Here is a 19,862-nt window from a genome sequence, read left to right on the forward strand (position 1 = left end):
TGCAGCTTCTCTGTAATTTGCTGTCTGTCATCAATTCAGAGAGAAAAACAGAAACACCAGAGGAGAGGAGCTCAGGGAAGTGTGTGTGTGTGTGTGTGTGTGTGTGTGTGTGAGAGTGATAAAGAGAGAGATGGAGGAGGGTGTGAGAGGAAATGAGAGTCATGTGAGAAGAAGAGGGTAGAGATGAAGAGTTGGAGGAGGTGAGAGGGAGGAGAGAATATATTTAGGACATTGTTGAGTGGAAAGAAAAGAAAGAAGTGAAGAACATAAAAAAGATGGAGTGAATTTTCTTCTGTTTCACAATCATACTTCATAACATCAACAACATTATTCTCTTTTAACTACAGCGCTTTAGTTCAGGATCATTCATTCGGACAGCCTTGGTTCTCTGTGGAGACGCCATGATGTGTGCAAGATACATGTTAATGTCAGTTCACTACAAAGAGTAAAACTACTGTGCCTGTATCGTGGAGCGGCTGTGGCTCAGTGGAAGAGTCGGTCGTCTCTCAATCAGAGGGTCGGGTTTGATCCCAGGTTCCACTGTCCAGATGCAACTTATATAAACACAGTCCATCTATTACATGCAGAGCTAATGTAGCAGCAACTTAAAGCAAAAATCATGGACGTGATGTTCTTGACTCGAGCTTTAAAAAACAGGTTTAAAAACAGTAGAGCAATAAATCATTGTTATAGAGGTTTTTAAACAATAAACAGATAAATGAGTAAGTAAATAAATAAATAGGTTAGTGAATAAATAAACAAGTAAATAAATAAGTTATGTAAATACATAAGAAAGTAAGTTAATAAGTAAAATAATAAGTTGGTAAGTAAATATAATTTAGAAAGTAAATAAATAAGTCAGTAAATAAATCATAAAGGAAATAAGTACTTAAGTTAGTAAGTAAATAAATAAATAAGTAAATAAATAAATCAGATAGTAAGTGAATAAATAAATAATTAAGTAAATCAATAAATAAGTAAATAAATAAATCAGATAGTAAGTGAATAAATAAATAAGTAAATAAATCAGTAAGTGAATAAGTAAATAAATAAATCAGTTAGTAAGTGAATAAATCAATAAGTAAATAAATAAATCAGATAGTAAGTGAATAAATAAATAAATAAGTAAAAGCATTAAAGGACGAAAAAAAGGTTTTAAGAAAAAGATGACATTGCATCAGAAAAAAAATGATTAATAACATTGTAATAATGAATGAAAAAAGAAAAGAAAACAATAAATAATCTCGTAAAATAAAAAATAATTAATTAGTTAGAAAATACATGAAAATAAAATAAATGAAAATAGAAAGCGGTTAAAAGGGTGAAGTCATATAAAAGCCAGTCTCTTAAAATGAGTCTTCAGAAGAGTTTTAAAAGATGTCACTCACTGTCTATGAGCCTGATCTCCTCAGGGAGGTCGTTCCAAAGTCAAGGGGGCCAAAGTAATGACTTAGTCTCCACAGATTGAGTGAAATAAAGCACACAGACTCAAACTACTCTCTGGCTCTAACAGACAAAATATTAATTCAGAAATTAAACTTAAATGAAGTGGAACTCTTGGTGAGGGCATCATGTTCAGAGTATTAGAGCTCATGCAGAAAAAGAACCTAAAGTTTAACTTTAAGCTGCGGTTTGTTGATATTGTTTCCTGACTTCAGTCTGTTTGAGATGCAGAAACGATTATAAATGAGTGTTTTCCCTGCTTGTAAATTCTTTATGAGAACAAGTTTATTGTGAATTAAAGGATGCTAATTAAACTCCTCATTAATTGCACAAAGAGCTGTTCTAATGTCATCCTTGTTGCGGCTCTATGTGGAGCATTCCAGAGTCAGAGCTCTCGCCGTTACATACACGTCATATTTATTTTGCAGTGTTGAGTTTGGCTTTGATATCAACATCTGAATGATGTGGAGCAAACCAGTAAGAGCCTGCACAGAGTCACTTCTGTTGACGTGCGACAAAAACATGACGCCATGTGTTTTTCTTTCAACCTTGACTGATGATGTCAAATCCTAAAGTGCTCCAGACGAGAGTGTGTCGAGTTTGAAGGAACCAAAATGAGAGCGGGTGAGATTTTATTTGATCTGCAAAAAACTTAACACAAGAACTTCCTCTCTTTAGTTTAGATCAAAGCAAACCAGCTGAGGTCAGAGGTTGTTTATTTGTCTGAATGGAAACAACTGCAGCATTGTTTTTATTGTTGTTTTTGACAGGAGAAGAAACTGAAAGGAGAGAGAGAGAGAGAGAGAGAGAGAGAGAGAGAGAGAGTGAGGGAGAGAGCGGGAGAGAGAGAGGGAGAGAGAGAGAGAGGGAGAGAGAGAGAGAGGGAGAGAGAGAGAGAGAGAGAGAGAGAGAGAGAGAGAGAGAGAGAGAGAGAGAGAGAGAGAGAAGATGCTGATAAGAAGATAGAAAGCAGAACACGATCTCCACTGTGGTTGTTCTAATTAATCCATCGTGTATTCATCTTTAATAATTAGTCTTCTGTCAGTCTGACTTCTGTGGTTTGGACTTTGATAATAAACTGCTGCAGGCTGAGCTGACAGATGATATGTGTGTGTGTGTGTGTGTGTGGTTATAGGTTATCAGTAGTCAGTCAGCTAGAAGGACGAGCGACGTGTTGCAACAGCATGTGTAAGGAATGTGCCAGAGGCTGCTTGAAAATACATCTCTGTGTGTGTGTGTGTGTGTGTGTGCAGCTACAGGAGAGTATATGTTTGAAACTTAATCGTACGACCACATGACACACGTATTATCATACAGACTGTATACGTTTTATATTTCAATGAGAATGTATTTCGTCTCTCTTGAAAGGATTTGCATACAAACCCACAGAGACAGCAACCTCTGTAATTTTCTTGGTAAACCACACACCTGTGATCGTGAAGTGTGTGGCTGTGCAGGTGGATGCAGATGCATATCTTCTTGACACACTGCTCCCTGAACTGGCTTCTCCAACTTCCTCAGAAAATCTCCTCCAGTCAGATTTCTTTGTTCAATCATGTCGAGGAAAAATACCAAAAACTAAAGAAAATAAACGAATGAATGAGAAGTTTGAAGAGAAAAAGGAAGGCATCATGAAAGTTAAAGTCTGTGTTTCTTTGTGTCTCTCAGGGCCGTGTGGAGCAGGGAGGTGGGAACCAGCCTGACTGCAGCTGCATGAATCGCTCACTGAGCAGCAGAGAGGTAAACTTCTTCATCGTAGCAGTTCAATGAGTAGTTCTTCATAAGACTGTCTCCAAACAGAGCAGGTCTAGACCGTACTCTATGTTCTATTATTAACAAAGACCCAACATCAAGACCAGGATCAGATCCAGTCCCATCTTACAGACAGGACTCAGTCTGATCTCATCTTAATCCACCATGAGCAGAGCACTTTGCAGCATTTAGCAAGTTACAGTGGCAAGGACAAACTTCCTTTAACAGGCAGAAACCTCCAGCAGGACCAGACTCATGTTAGACACACATCTGCTGAGACCGTGTTGAAGAGAGGGATAGAGGGAGATGAAGAGACAGAGAGATGATAGTGGGGAGACGGATAGTAGTAGTTGTAGCAGCTGGAGACTGGCACGTCCACAGCAGCAGAGATCCAGAGGAACCTACGAGACAAGGGAGCTCAGGGACTCCAGAAAGGTCTAAGAAAAGAGAAAAGAGAGGTAGATGAGAATAAAAAAAAAAGTAGAATAAATGGTGAAGGAATGTCAGAAGGAAAGGACGGGATAAGAAAAGGAGACATGAAGGATGATGAAACATGGAAAGAACAAAATGAGAAAGAAAGAAAGAAAGAAAGAAAGAACAGAAAAGAAAGGAGAAAAGAAAGAAAGAATAAGTAAGAAAAAACCCAGGAAAGAAAGAAAGGATGAAAGACAGACCCCAAAAAATGAATCTACAGCAGAGATCCAGAGGAACCTACGAGACAAGGGAGCTCAGGGACTCCAGAAAGGTCTATGGTTAGTAACTTTAATGGGACAGGAAGAGTTAAAGTAAGAGACAGGCAGAGAGAGGAGAGAGAGGGAAAGACAGGATCCCAGTGTGTCAGTCTAAGCCTATAGCAGCATAACTAAGAGCTGGTCCAAGCCTGATCCAGCTCTAACTATAAGCTTTATCAAAAAGGAAAGTTTGAAGCCTACTCTTAAAAGTAGAGAGGGTGTCTGCCTCCCGGACCCTGACTGGTAGATGATTCCAAAGGAGAGGGGCCTGATAACTGAAGGCTCTACCTCCCATACTATTCTTAGAGACTTTAGGTACGATGAGCAGGCCTGGATGTTGGGAGCTTATCTGTTGCTTACTTTAGATGTGTGTCTACCGTCATCCACACTTAAATAATCCTGTTTCTCATGGATCCCCCCAACTTGAAAACATCCAGTGTGACGCTCCTATGATCTCCCCACCTCTGCATCCTGCTCTATATAATTAACGACTCCACACATTACCAGATGGTTTCCCAAATACAGGTATAAATCATTAAATAAATCCACATAAACAATCTCGACTTCAAATAACTTAAACTATAAGCTCTGTATACTAGAAAATAAAAATCCTTGAAGGAAGTTAAATCTGTAGTTTGAAGATGTGATGTTGTTGGTAATCTGGAGTCTGTCTGTGGATCCTGCAGAGTTCAGCTCTTTGTTGTTGGCGTTGGTCGGAGGTTTTCCCCCTGACTGCTACAAGTTTCTACAAAAAAACACTGGTAAATTTAAGCGGACTTCGTGCCGACTCTGACAGCTGGGAAAGTCTAAGTTCTGCTTTATAGATTCCCTATCAGCTCATGCAATCATTGGTGAGGTTGAGAGCTCTAACACAGGAAAACACACTCTCTTCCTCTCTGTGGATGATGTCAGGCTCAACGTCCTTCAACACCTCTTAAGAGGAAAAGCAAACAAGGGATTCATTTAACCAAACCTCCTTATCTCTGAAGGAAAGGAATTCAGTCACAGGTTCTCACGTGCTAACGATCCGCGGAAGAACACATGAAGTTCTTCAGGCCTCTCTGCACTTTGTAGTAAATGTGCAGCTCCTATAATGAAGCAGCTACGGTATGTCTATCATTAACATGAGAGCCAGGAGCCTCATGTTTGCCTTTCATTTAGTTTTGTTGAGTTAAGCTGTCTCCTTATGACAAAAACATGTGTGGGATAATCAACATTTCAAAAAAGGTTCAAAAAGAAAGTCCTGCTCCGGTGTCTTAAACAAACTACTGTACAGTGTTTGAAAAAATCACATCCTCTTCCTTCCTGCTGTTCTGAAAACATTCATGACTGATGCATTCATGTCACTGTGTGTTTTCTTTTGCCAGGTGTTGATTTGAAGCTGTGCTCGGTGCTGAAAGGTCCAAGACCTGAAAAATGACTCAGTCAGTTCAAGTTAACACGAAGCTGCCCGGTAAGACGCTGCATGAATATCCTATTGTTTCTTTTATTCACACCTAATATCTCCATTTCTTTGAAACAGGGAAACATATTAATGCTCTTATGTGAAGTTTGTGGTGATACAAACTTCCTTTAACAGGCAGAAACCTCCAGCAGGACCAGACTGAATGTTAGACACACATCTACTGAGACTGTGTTGGAGAGAGGGATAGAGGGAGATGAAGAGAGAGAGAGAGAGATGATAGTGGGGAGACGGATAGTAGTAGTTGTAGCAGCTGGAGTCTGGCACGTCCACAGCAGCAGAGATCCAGAGGAACCTACGAGACAAGGGAGCTCAGGGACTCCAGAAAGGTCTATGGTTAGTAACTTTAATGGGACAGGAAGAGTTAAAGTAAGAGACAGGCAGAGAGAGGAGAGAGAGGGAAAGACAGCATCCCAGTGTGTCAGTCTAAGCCTATAGCAGCAAAACTAAGAGCTGGTTCAAGCCTGATCCAGCCCTAACTTTGATCTTTATCAAAAGGAAAGTTTGAAGCCTACTCTTAAAAGTAGAGAGGGTGTCTGCCTCCCGACTCTGACTGGTAGATGATTCCAAAGGAGAGGGGCCTGATAACTGAAGACCTCCCATACTATTTTTATTCTTTAGGTATGATGAGTAGGCCTGGAAGTTGTGGCTGTTCCCATGCTCAAGTTATTCAGAGGGTATAACAAGGGTGTTCATTTTTTTAAAGTTCTGTTTTTTGGGGCCTTTTTGCCTTTATTGATAGGACAGCTGAAGAGAGACGGGAAATGTGGGGAGTAGAGAGCGGGGGAAGACATGTAGGAAATGGTCGAGGCCGGGAGTCGAACTAGCGACCTCTGCAACAAGGACTGTAGCCTCTGAATGCGGGGCGCACTATGACTGCTAAGCCACCGGCGCCCCAACAAAGCATTTTTAAGTGGTTCAATACACCTTTATGTTGTTTGTGGAGAAAACACTTCATATCAGATACCTTTAAGTGCTCAAATGTAAGTTTTTGGAGTTCATGCAAGTTTACTAGCTTTTTGTTTTTCAGACAACAAGCTAGTCAATAAAAATAGAAACAATGCACTGACTCTCAGATCTAAAATTTTTCAAGAAATGTGCTGCTCCATGGAAAAGGATGAACATTTAACATGTTGATGTATGAAAGCATGACTTTTGTGCGTTGACATTCACACATTTCTCTCTCTTCAGATCTGGGCTCTCCATTTATCTACTCCAGTCAAGAGGAGGCTGACCAGCCAGGCTCCTACTCCGTCCAGACTCCATATGGTTTCCAGCTGGATCTGGACTTCCTCAAATATGTAGAAGAGATAGAAAGTGGGCACAATGTCCGCCGGGCACCCGTCAGCTCCCGTCGCTCTGGACGAGGTCTCAAACTCTCCCAGAGGAGTCCGGGGGTTGGGGGACGCACCAGTGGGTGGACATCCACAGAGTCTCTCTCATCTCCAGCAAGTGAGGACGGCAGAGCTCCCCCTCCACCGCCGCCACGCAACCGCCTAGGGTCAGCACCATGTGAAGTACTCTCTCTGTCACCTGTGACTCTTCTTTCTGCTCCTCCTCTCTCTGCTGGAGCCAAAGTACCTCCCCCTCCACCCTTGCGTAACCCCAGAGTAGAGCGGACTCTTCTAGAAACCAGCAGGCGGCTACAGCAGGAACAAACCCACCAGCATCAGAATGGGGGGCGCATACAGCTCGCAGACCCTCCAAAACAGCTCTTACCTTCTACATCCACTCAGCTTTTGCAGAGCAGCTTCATTAAACCCAGTCCTGCGACTTCTGGGCGCAGCACTCCAGCAACTAGCAATGCGATGACTCCAATCCCACCCAGCCAGCTGCAGACAGTCAGAGAGCAGATGGCTATAGCTTTGAAACAGCTGAAGGAGATGGAAGAGAGGGTGAAGGGTGTTCCTGCGCTGGAGAAAGAGGTGGCGAAGCTTCGTGCAGAGAAAGACATGCTCCTGTTGGCCCTGCAGGAAAAGAAAGTATCAATGGAGGCGGCCCTGCAGAGGCAACCATCCACAGAGTCCTCTACCCAAACTACTCAAACCACAGAGAGCCTTCAAGGTGATCAGAGTGTCCACAGTCGATTGACTGCACCGACCTCACCTGCTCATAAAGGGCTCGGGAAATCTGGTGAACTGAAAAGGCTGACTGAGAAATTTGAAGGGAAGGAAGAGAAAGCTTTGAATCCTCCTTCAAAAGTTACAGAAAAAGCGACTGTTATTGAGAAGAAATCAGTGGCTGCCGGGGACGATACTCCAATGAACTGTGTCGTCCTCTACTACAGCCAGGGTGTGAAAGATGCCTCTGAAGGCACATCAGTAGATCTTTGTGAGAAAGGCACAGGAACAGAGACCGCTGTGCTCCATGAGGAGGGAACACAGGCCTCTGTTCAGACAGAAGATGCAGAGGTCTGGGTCATGGAGTCTCTGCTTGGGCTGACAAGCGAAGCACAGCGGGAGATCGACACTTTACAGGACACCATAAAATTCCAGCAGGAGTCCATCGTGGTCTTAGAGGACCGGTTAAGTGTAGCCGACAAAGACCTGGAGATCTTTAAAGCCAAGATGGAGGAGAAAACCTCCAAAGTCACATTTGAGAAGGGGGTTCTTGCAAAACCAGAGACAACAAACGCCCAGGTGGAGACATTACCACTGGTGTTACAGGATGCTGCAACTTTGTGCCATCCTGAGGTGACTGACGCATGCGTAGGTGAGAGCTTAACGTCAGATCGAACCGAACAAAGCACTCAGACTGATGCTGTGGAGGAAGACGCAAAACCAGCTGCTGTCGCCGTGGTCAGCACTGGGAGCCAATGGGAAAACTTGTTAGAGGAGAAGAAGGTGGAGCAGAAAGTTGCATTGCCAAAGAAGAGGCAGTTGACCATTGCTGATTACAAGGTGTCACTGGAGGAAGAGATGATCAGTATGGCCGAGACGAAAGAGGAAGAGCAGGGAGAGGATACGGCGACCATCAACACAAAGACAGGTAAGAAATCGGACATACCTGACTCAGAGAGGCAGAAAGATTCCTTTAAATTTATTTTCTTCACTTATAACAGCAACTGTACAGTTCTGTGTTGATATTGTTTGTGGTATAGCTCACACAAACATATTATAAACATTACTCTTAAAGTACTTTTTCCCTACGCAGCAGTGGTCGACACGGACGTGAGCATTACATACTTCTGGGTCGATTTGTCCGTGTCGCTCTGCAGTACTACTCCAAAACACTAGAGGGCAGTGTGGTCCTTGATAGTCAGGAAGCCTGTTTCCTGTCCTGTTATGTTTTCTGCTTGCTTTTTCACACTGAACCTATGTTAATTTGGATATTATCGTTTATCATACAGCAATGATTACATGGAATAATAGAGAGGAGATGTCAGAGGAGATTAAATGTATGGCGATTCAGGAAGTGCTGTAAATGCAGGAAATACAATGCCGTTGAGCGGACCAATCACAGGGCTTGCGATCCAAGTCATTTCAATGCATAGTTACATTTAGGAGGAGGTGCTTGTGAGACTACGTGAAGGCTTCTGTGCCTTCAACACAGATCTATAAACCAGGCTTAATCTGGATGGATGGAAATTCAAGCGCGTCCTTGCACAGATATGAATATGAACTGAAAATCTATTTATTATTATAAGCTATAAATAAGATTGTGCATTCAATCAAACTTCTTATTGAGTTAGATTTTAACACATATTTTTTACATTCTATTTTGGGGCATTTTGCCTTTATTTGATAGAACAGCTGAAGGGACAGGAAATGAGGGGAGTAGAGAGAGGGGGAAGACATGCAGCAGGAGTCGAACCCACGACCACTGTGATGAGGACTATAGCCTCTGTATATGAGGTGCAAGCTTAAACTGCTAGGCCAACAGTGCCTTAGGAATATAACCTGTAAAAAAACATTAGTATGACATTGTGTTGTCCTTACAGCGTCAATTTAAGAGACAAAGAGACAGAAAAGATCAATTTAACAGGCAGTTAAGGTAAATCATAATGTGTCCTGGGTGAGTTAGATGTTTTATTAGTGTACGTTGTTTGAACTCTAGTCTGATCCTGTTGCTGTTGGTTTGGTAACAGGTATGCTGAAATCAATCATGAAGAGGAAGGATGGGAGTAACTCCAGTGAGACTCGCTCCGCTGGAAAGAAGAGCCTGCAGTTTGTTGGGATTCTAAACGGAGGGTAAGAAACATGAATCCTTATTTTACTTTTTCCCACTGTGGAAATAAAATACAAGCGTCATAAAGTTCAGAGGTTGGAATAACTCTTTGATCATGTCACAGGTTTGACAAGTAAGAATCAAAACATATCATTACAATCAGAAATACAGGGCCTGTAGAAATCTGAACTTAAAGGTGGTTACACCCAAACAACTGTCCTATTTGCTACCCTTAAACATACAAGACACACACACACACACATTCACACACACACACACACACACACACACACACACATTCACACACGAACACATATTTGTATTTATTTATATGTTGTATATTGGTTGAATGTATTGTCATGTCTCTCACTTGTCAGAAACAAAAAACAACAACATTTGTGTCTGTCTCCCAGATATGAATCTACATCAAGTGAAGAAGAGGAGGAAGAGGAGGAGGAAGAAGAGGAGGATGACGATGGGAGTTCTTCTGGTGAGAGTGGAGAAGGCGAGTGCTTGGACAGCACCGAGGAGGATGAGGCAGCTCTGGAGGAAGAAACATCCGAAGAGGAGAGAAATGTCAACCTGGACGAGAGTGACACGGACGAGGAGTCCCTGAAAGCTTCGAATTATTCCTCTGACGCTGTGAAAGAGAAGTACGTTATTACTCTGTATGAAACAAGATACTGTGTATATGAATACGGGTTCAGAGTTCTGCAGCACAGAGGGTATAAATGATAGAAAGACGATCTTGGTGTTTCAGTTTCAATCTTCTTGTTGCAGGTTTGAGTTGAGCTCAAAGATGCGTGAAGCCTGCCTCATCATGAAGAACCACCTGAATGATGACGTTAAAGCACTGAAGAGCAAAGAAGTGGTGAGTGTTTTCATGCTCCTTTTTCATCACTGAGATACAACCTCTCAGAGTTCTCTGTCTCTTCCTCGTCAGCTCTCAGGCATTTTAAAAACGTTCTTAAACACGTAGTTGACGGCAGAGTCTGGTAATTTCTCCGTAGCCTGTAGCAGTAGGAAGTCTTTTTTGCCCTCCAGGGGGGCGGGGCCATAAGTGTGTGACATCACTTGAAAATTATGAATAAGATAAACCAATCTACGAATCAACCTGAAACATGATTTCTCACCTTCAGCTCTCCAGCACCCACACCGTCCAGCTTGAGTGGTTTCGAATCTCCAGCGCCAAGATGGCTCAGCCTCCGCGGGTCTCAGACTACCTGATGGCGTTCTCTGAAGTGTCGCCAGTTCTGCTGGAGCACGTGGTCAATATGACGGATGGCAACGGCAACACAGCTCTGCACTACAGTGTCTCCCACTCCAACTTTGGTGTTGTGGGGCTGCTGCTGGAAACAGGTCAGTGGAAAGGGATTTAAAGTGAACTGCAATTATTGACACAAAAAATATATATCAGAGGAGCCAAACTGAAGACCTCATGTTCAGGGAATCTGAGTCTAAGAGCCAATCTGCAGAGAGTAGGAGCTCCATGTGAGGGTTTCATCACTTCTTTAAGGGTCCTGGAAATAATAACTCAAAGACTGAGCCTTCATATAAATGTATTTTACTGCTGTGCTGCTGTGTTTGTTAGTTTACTGTATCTTGTAAATGTTCCCTTCAGGTGTTTGCAGTGTGGATAAGCAGAACAAGGCGGGCTACACGGCCATCATGCTGGCCGCTCTCTCTACTGTGAAGGAGGAGGACGACATGGTTGTGGTCAAGAGGCTGTTTGGTCAGGGCAACGTCAACGCCAAGGCCAGCCAGGCAAGTCTTCATCAATCAATCAATCAATCAATCAATCAATCAATCAATCAATCAATCAATCAATCAATCAATCAATCAATCAATCTTTATTTATAAAGCGCCAAGTCACAACAAACTTTCTCCTCAGACTCTTTCCAAACAGAGCAGGTCTAGACCGTACTCTATGTTCTATCAAGACCGGATCAGATCCAGTCCCATCTTACAGACAGGACTCAGTCTGATCTCATCTTAATCCACCATGAGCAGAGCACTTTGCAGCATTTAGCAAGTTACAGTGGCAAGGACAAACTTCCTTTAACAGGCAGAAACCTCCAGCAGGACCAGACTCATGTTAGACACACATCTGCTGAGACCGTGTTGGAGAGAGGGATAGAGGGAGATGAAGAGAGAGAGATGATAGTGGGGAGACGGATAGTAGAGGAACCTACGAGACAAGGGAGCTCAGGGACTCCAGAAAGGTCTATTGTTAGTAACTTTAATGGGACAGGAAGAGTTAAAGTAAGAGACATCTTTAGTTCTTCACAGACACATTGATGTCTTTGGTGTTTGCAGTTTGCTCCTTCCATGTTTTGAATTAATGTCACTGCAGTTGTTCTTGTCTTGAGCATGTGATCAGTAAGAACATGTTGTACACAGGTTTTTTTCAGCACTTTGAAATGTGAATAGTCAACACGTGTTTGAAGAACAAAGAATACAAAGAGCTCAATCTGCCAGAAGCATTTCATTACTTTAAAAACTAAATCCCAGCTCAGCTGACTCCTCAGTGACTAAAATTAGATTCCAGCATATTAAACTATTATTATGAAAGTGGAAAATAAAACCAAACACAGGAACAATTCTTTATACTGTGGACGTGCCAGACTCCAGCTGCTACAACTACTACTAAGTAAGCAACAGATATGCTCCTAACATGCAGGCCTGCTCATCGTACTTAAAGTTTCTAAAAATAGTATGGGAGGTCGAGCCTTCAGTTATCAGACCCCTCTCCTTTGGAATCATCTACCAGTCAGGGTCCGGGAGGCAGACACCCTCTCTACTTTTAAGAGTAGGCTTCAAACTTTCCTTTTTGATAAAGCTTATAGTTAGAGCTGGATCAGGCTTGGACCAGCTCTTAGTTATGCTGCTATAGGCTTAGACTGCTACACTGCGATCCTGTCTTTCCCTCTCTCTGCCTGTCTCTTACTTTAACTCTTCCTGTCCCATTAAAGTTACTAACCATAGACCTTTCTGGAGTCCCTGAGCTATCATCTCTCTCTCTCTTCCTCTCCCTCTATCCCTCTCTCCAACACGGTCTCAGCAGATGTGTGTCTAACATGAGTCTGGTCCTGCTGGAGGTTTCTGCCTGTTAAAGGAAGTTTGTCCTTGCCACTGTAACTTGCTAAATGCTGCAAAGTGCTCTGCTCATGGTGGATTAAGATGAGATCAGACTGAGTCCTGCCTGTACGATGGGACTGGATCTGATCCGGTCTAGATGTTGGGTCTTTGTTAATAACAGAACATAGAGTACGGTCTAGACCTGCTCTGTTTGGAAAGAGGATGATAACATTTGTTGTGATTTGGTGCTTTATAAATAAAGATTGATTGGTAAAGTTGCAAAGGAGGGGAATGAGTCACTACTTGTTCCTGATGGTCTCTTATACTCGACTCTTTCCCTGCTGTGTTACGGTGCGTGGGTGTGTGTTTGTGTTTGTTATCACAAATATTTGTGTTTGTAAGTAGAACTTAATTACCTTTTAATTAATCAAAATAGAAAGTTTTCAGTGAATGTGTCATTGATTGTATGAGTAAGGGTCAAGAGAAGTGGAAACTGCTTCTCTCTGAGTGAACGAGTGTTAGAAGCACTTCCTGTTCTGTAAAGAAGTGCTGCATTCACAGCCAGACGAGTAATTGGTTATACGTTAGATTGGGTTAAAGAAATGTGTAACATGTGACGTGTTATTTGTGAGAATCTTTTGACATTTGAGTGGTTACATCTCTTTGCTTGATCTAATCAGGCCGTGTAGTGTATGTGTTTGGACACAGCGCCTGACGAGCTCTCACACTGCCAAGTCATAGGACCACGAATTTATAGCATCTCAGGCTATAAATCCAATTACTGCTGCTTGTTATTGTTGCTGCGGGTAACAACACGAGGCACGCAATGCAATTTTAGAGTCTGAATTTTAAGTCATACTATTTTCTGCTGTATCTGTGAGCTGCAGGACATTTGGTGAAGGAGTTTTTAGACTTCTGCTTTGAGTTATGGGACACTCAGAACTACTTTATTAACACCTCGTCTCCACCTGGAACAGACATGTAACCTGGATTAAACCAGGATCACGGGGCTGGACAAGGAAAAGATAATCAATGCAAGCTCATCAGAACTTATTCTTATAATCCCACAATGTAAACAATCATTTATTTGTGCCTTAAGATTCACTTACACAAACAGCTGATAGTGTAGTCACAGACGAGGCAGTAACAGCTTTATTATACCCTCTGGCTGAGTGTGTATTTAGCGACCTGTTTTATTAATAATTCCATGTTAACTTCTTTACTTCCCCCACTCTGTGCTACATATTTAATTTACTCATCTTTAAGACTCAAATGTTTGTTTTCATTCACTTGAATCCAGCTGTGTCGTCCTGTTTTAGCTTTTGTACCGTCTACATGTAGGTTGATGTAAAAATGACGTCAGATTCTTTGGTTGTGTGGACATAGTTGGCCTCGAAGACTGATAAAGAGTAGTACACAGTCCAGCCTCTTTACAAAGCATGAAGCCTTAGGCTGTGGGTTTGATGCCTTTTAAGTCTCTGTGGCTCACCAGGATTTACAGGCCGACAATGTCTGGTCTGGTCACACTGAAATTCAGTCGGTATACCGGCTTTACATAATTTTTTTAATGCTGGTGATAAAAGGAGCAATTCATGGGATGCTGGCATGTTGTGTTAAAGACTGATTTACTTTTAAAAATTTAAATAATTTAAGAAAGTGACTACATGAACAACATTTTCAGAGAAGTCAAATTAGTTCATTTATTTATATATTTTTAATTAATTTTATATATATATTTATTAATTCATAAAGGGTTTAGACAATCAGATATAAATGAACATTTTGACACATTCCCATTTTTTTTAACTTGCCCTTAACACGGAACATATTCTCTATGAACTGTGCAACAAGGAGAGGGAAAAAATGTAGAACTAATAAAAATAATAAAATAAAAAAAACACTGTACATACAATACATATATACACACCTTAAAACACATGTATATATACATACCTTCAAACTTAATCAGACATAGATGTATCAATTCTTTATTTTCAGATGAGTTAATTTAGCCAAGAATTTTTGCACTTCGCCAGAATTCATTTGACTTTAAAATTAATTTATTTAGTGAAAAAAGAAAAAATAATTTATTGAAAAAGAAAAAGTTTCATCATTTGTGGGTAATGTATTATACATTTTATTTATACAGTACTTAAAAACAGGGTTAAAACGTGCTTTCAAGAAAAGAAAAATATAAATTAAATTAAATGAAAAGAGAAATGTGAGGAATACTTTTAGAAAATTAAAACAGAACAGCACAGAATTAAGCGACATAAGAGTCTCAAAAGTAAAGAAAATTAGAAGTTAATAAAAAAGGTAGACCACTAAGATGAAAAGGAATGAAGCAAGTTAAAAAGCGCTAAAACCGATCAAAGATGCAAGATATGAAATATAAAATCCTGCCTTTGATTCTGTCTGAAACAGAATAAAGCAGCTTCAGATGACATCTCCTGTAAAAGCACATCTTTATATTTATATTTATGGATTAATATTTCTTTACTTCACAGGCTGGCCAGACAGCGTTGATGCTAGCTGTCAGCCACGGTCGTCAGGAGATGGTGCGGGCGCTGCTGGAGTGCGGCGCTGACGTTAACGTGCAGGACGACGAAGGATCTACGGCTCTGATGTGTGCGAGCGAACACGGCCGCGCTGAGATCGTCAAACTGCTCCTGGAACAGCCTGGCTGCGACATATCCATCATTGATAATGTAAGTCATTCACATTTCAGCCGTTCAGTCGATGCACTCACTGAAGGAAACTTCCTGAAGCAAGCTGTTGGATGCCCGAGTGCCGGAAACATCTGAGCGATTGCTTGTCTGGGATTCAGCTCAATCTGCTCTCAGGAAACGACTCCTCATGGGAAATTTGTCTACGCAGCTTCCTCTACTTTTCACCTCTCTCTCTCTCTCCTTCTCTTTTCTTGTGTTTTTCTTCGTTAGCGGGAGAGGCTTCAAGCTAAAGAGCCGTGATACGATTAGTTTCATCTGCCCTCTGCTGATTTCAGTTCTGTTTACAGGAAACACAATCACAGGGCTACTCACGAGCCCCAGGGGAGGGATTACAGAGCCACATCTCCTCTGTTCACAGCTGCGCACACACACACACACACACACACTGCCCTGGTCATCTGCAGACTTCACCAAGACTTGTGGACGAGCTAGCAGCAACTCTTTATTTCAGTAAACTACCCAAAAGAATATAGAGCTGCAAAAAGTCCAGAAGGATTTAATAAGAGTGTTTTTGATTTTGTATTTATTCAGGGCATTTCTTAATGAGTTAGTCTTCATGTTGATCTGCTCAGTCATATGTTTGAAAGTGATTCTACAGGAGGCTGAATCTGGATGCCTGAGAGGAGTTCAGGCAGACAGATATATGAGCTCGAACATCTGTGCCAGAACGAGTTGGTCTTTTCGTGCATGTAGTTCTTGGGTTGTGTTTCAGTGCAGCACAGCTGGACGGAGAGGTAGACGGGGGGAGAAGGGGGGGAAACATTTAGGGAAGCTCCGCCTCCTTTCCTCCAGAAACACAGAAAAGCATAAAAACCTTGACTGGAAGTCACGATGCATTTAAATCTTAAATGTGCTCCTACTTTTTAGTTAGTCTAAGTTTGTGCATTAATCTAAGCCCAGGAGTTCTGAGACCTTTGTTTACTTTGGGACTCTCTATGCTCTCTTTCTTTAATTGAAATACCTGAGTACTGATAAATTAAAGCTTCAAGGACATAAACGATCCAGCATGTGAGTAAGAGTTTGCACCTGGATTTGTAGCAGATAAGGTGAATGAAATTCAGAGGAAGCATCCCTGTTTCCCAGAAAGTCACACCGTGCACCGTGATAGATGAACGGTGTGCTAACCCTTTAACTCTGAGTGAGTGAATCTGTTTCTCTAAAAATGGTGACAGTCTATAGCAGGGGTTCCCAAACTTTGCAGCATGTGACCCCCAAAATATAGGTGCCAAAGTCTTGTGACCCCCACTGTCCCTCAGAGTGATTTAATGTGGCTTCATTTAGCTGGTCTGCAGAAAATGACCTACCTATATGAGCATGTGTCTGTGTTTCCTGTGTGTTATGAATGAACCTGCTGCTACTGATGCTTCTGATAATGAACTGTTCACCAACCCTAAACTTAGGAGTTATGTGGCAAAGAGAAAGGCAGAAAACTTTTTCTATTTTCAATGTTTTATTTCAAGTTTAGGTTGTATTTTGTAGATTTTTTTTTAACTATAATGGGTAAATTGTACTATTTTTAGGTAATTTGAAAAAAAAAAAAAAAACCCTTCTGGAAGAGATCTCATGACACCCCCACTCTATAGGGCAAGGGTGTCAAACATGCGACCCGCGGGCCAAAATCGTCCCGCCAGAGGTTCCAATCCGGCCCATGGAATGACTTTGCAAAGTGAAAAAACTACAGAGGAGACATTCACTGCCATTTTTCAATAACAGTAACTACTATTTCAAATTTGTCCTCTGGGGTTTGCATAAAATCACTGTGCTGCAGGGGGTCCATAATAGTCATCTTTACCTTCTTCATTATTATAATCTCTCTGTTCTTTTGCAGTAAACATTACACTCTGTGTCAGGTGAATGGGTAACCTGTGTGTTTGGTGTGTTCGCAGCAGGTTTCAGGGCTTTAAGAGTTAAAAATTTGGCCCCACTATGAGACTCATCATGGCAATAAATACAACAGCTGTTTTTGTAGAAAGATAATTCATTAAATGTGAACATTTTCAGAGTTTACTTCTACGTTTTTGCACTAAAACAAAAGGAAACATTAAGAGTTGTTGTTACTTATAGTTCATTATGTTATGATTTTACTGATCCGGCCCACTTCAGATCAACTTGGGCTGTATGTGGCCCCTGAACTGAAATGAGTTTGACGCCCCTGCTATAGGGTGTAGGTCAAGCTGTAGTATTTGTTCACACATTCAGTCTAACGTGCGTGACTCATAAACGGGTCATCCTCAAACTATTTCAAACTTTGAATGAGCCTGTGTTGCTGTGTATGCCGTTCTCCACTGACATGTCAGGGCTTCTGCTGCTTCTCTTGTGATCAGTCTTTGAACAGTCTTACATTATCATGTTTGGAAACGGTCTTTTCAAACACACTTTGGACGTGTTGTTTATTTTCATAGACATAAATCATCAACACTGCTCTGAATGGGCTTTCTGATGCTTACTGGAAGGATCAGAGTTGTTTCAAAGAGCAGCGTTAGTCCATCTACAGACTAAAACAGCTCCTCTGTCATCTAGTTCTCCCTTCTTCAAGGAAATACGGTCGAGAGTAAATATACACTACCAGTCAAAAGTTTGCTCACACCTTCACATTCAATGTTTGTATTTACTTTAATTATTTTCAACATTGTAGATTAACACTGAAGACATCAAAACTATGAAATAATCTGGTTTTACCATAATCTGGATTACAACAGTAGTCAAATAGGGCTATCCATTGTGTGCTAACCCTACCTCTGAACAACACAACTGATGGTCTCAAACACATTAAGAAGGCAAGTCATTCTACAAATGAACTCTTGACAAGGCTCATGTTAATTAGAAACCATTCCAGGAGACCACTTCATGAAGCGGACTGAGAGAATACCAAGAGTGTGCAAAGCTGTCATGAAGGAAAAAGGGGGCTACTTTACAGAATCTAAAATATTAAACAGATTCTGCTTTGTTTAACACTTTTTGTTTCATTCAATAATTCCATATATGTTCTTTCATAGTTTTGATGTCTTCAGTATTAATCTACAGTGTTTCATATAATTAGAATAAATACAAACACTTGAATGAGAAGGTGTGTCCAAACTTTTGACTGGTAGTGTATACATGATAGATACAACACATTGGGTGCATTTAGAAGCTCATTAAGAGCAGTATTGATGATTTATTCCTATGAAAATAAATAACACGTCCAAAGTTTGTGCTTGAATAGACAGGATTTCAATACAGTTGGAGAATGGTTTTTTAGAAGTGAAGTCAAAAGACAACATTTGACAGTTTTCAAACATTAAAATGTAAGATTACTTGAATACTGATGACGAGAGAAGCAGCTGGAGCCCTCACATGTCGATAGAGAACAGCATACGAAGTGACACAGGCGAGGCAGGTCACTAGCTACAGAGTGGTGCTTTGAACGGTGGATGGTGATTACATTTCATTTTAACCTGAGGTCAAGATATGAACAGACTGAGAGGGGCATCTTTCAGTCCAGAAATACACTCTTAAGTCTGTAAATCTAAAAATGTGATGAACGTCTATCAACCTGGAGATTTAAACCGACTGCGGAGGAATAAGCTGCACATTAAGATTCAGTGACCAGATCGTGTCTCTTCTAGCTTCACATGTTTGAGTTAACAGCAAAGAAAGAAGAGTAAAAAAAGAGAACAATGAGTGAATGTTCTGGTTTTTAAAGGCTGATCAATGATGTATTATAGTGACCTGATTAATGGATGAACACATTGCCTGGTGTATGTAGTTCAGAGCGTGTATAAGCTGCTGGAGAAGAAACACCGTGTATAACATCCATCACATGGTCCGACCGGTGAAGCTCTGTCATTCGTGTCTGAAGGCCAGTGAACCCACCTTTTACTCCCTCTGCTCTAATCCTCCTCTATCTGTCTCTCTCTACATCTGTGTTTGCAGGATGGCAGTAATGCGTTGTCCATCGCACTCGAGGCGTCTCACAATGACACAGCTGTGCTGCTCTACGCCCACATGAACTATGCCAAGACGCAGCCTGCCGTGGTGAGTCCACCCTCCAACCCTTCTTCTACTCTGGGTAGTCAAATGAGCTAAATACGTGATTCTACATTCAAATGTTGTACTTTTTACAGTCTGGTAAATCTGATCAGTGTTTTGGATTTAGAATTGAACGTCTTGTTGGATGGCAAGCAGCTTTAAATCTACTAAGAAGTGGCATGCATCAGGCTGAAGTTAGCAGAGGCCACACTCATAACATAACTTTACAATGAGCAATGTCTCCTGTATTAATAGTGGGTAGGATCAGCTGCTGGCTTTACTTTGGGTGTGGGTAGCACCGACTGCAGAAGGCGCTCTGCTGCCCCCCACAGGTCTTTAAACGTCTCTGTGGATTGTATTTATTTCTAGATGCAGAAAACGAAGTAATTTATTGTGTGTATATGTCTAATACATTTTAGGCACTGAAAGGATTCAATAAATTCAAATAATTATAATTAAAAAAAAACAAACATTTGTTAACTAGTTTTG

The 19,862-nt window shown here is 41.3% G+C and overlaps 1 protein-coding gene and 1 long non-coding RNA gene across 4 annotated transcripts in view; one reads left to right on the forward strand and one right to left on the reverse strand.

Moving 5' to 3' along the window:
• kank3 (KN motif and ankyrin repeat domains 3) overlaps positions 1-19,862 on the forward strand; it is a 40,475-nt gene that overhangs the window by 19,887 nt on the left and 726 nt on the right. Inside the window, exons 2-11 of the mRNA XM_034709273.1 lie at positions 3,112-3,183; positions 5,294-5,379; positions 6,580-8,376; positions 9,476-9,578; positions 9,969-10,208; positions 10,336-10,426; positions 10,695-10,914; positions 11,177-11,319; positions 15,141-15,341; positions 19,278-19,379. Coding sequence (XP_034565164.1) covers positions 5,343-5,379; positions 6,580-8,376; positions 9,476-9,578; positions 9,969-10,208; positions 10,336-10,426; positions 10,695-10,914; positions 11,177-11,319; positions 15,141-15,341; positions 19,278-19,379 — 2,934 coding nt within the window. The 5' untranslated portion in view covers positions 3,112-3,183; positions 5,294-5,342. The remainder of the gene's footprint in view (positions 1-3,111; positions 3,184-5,293; positions 5,380-6,579; positions 8,377-9,475; positions 9,579-9,968; positions 10,209-10,335; positions 10,427-10,694; positions 10,915-11,176; positions 11,320-15,140; positions 15,342-19,277; positions 19,380-19,862) is intronic.
• Positions 9,390-19,862, reverse strand: part of LOC117830934 — a 33,502-nt gene continuing 23,029 nt past the window's right edge. For 2 of the 3 annotated variants that reach the window (XR_004634868.1, XR_004634867.1), the window contains 2 exons: positions 10,689-10,904; positions 9,390-10,195 (listed from right to left, as the gene is read on the reverse strand). This is a non-coding gene — a long non-coding RNA (uncharacterized LOC117830934). The remainder of the gene's footprint in view (positions 10,196-10,688; positions 10,905-19,862) is intronic. The other variant, XR_004634869.1, reaches the window with a different exon arrangement.

The sequence above is a fragment of the Notolabrus celidotus genome, chromosome 2 (assembly GCF_009762535.1).
Source record: "Notolabrus celidotus isolate fNotCel1 chromosome 2, fNotCel1.pri, whole genome shotgun sequence".
Classification (NCBI taxonomy): Eukaryota; Metazoa; Chordata; class Actinopteri; order Labriformes; family Labridae; genus Notolabrus; species Notolabrus celidotus.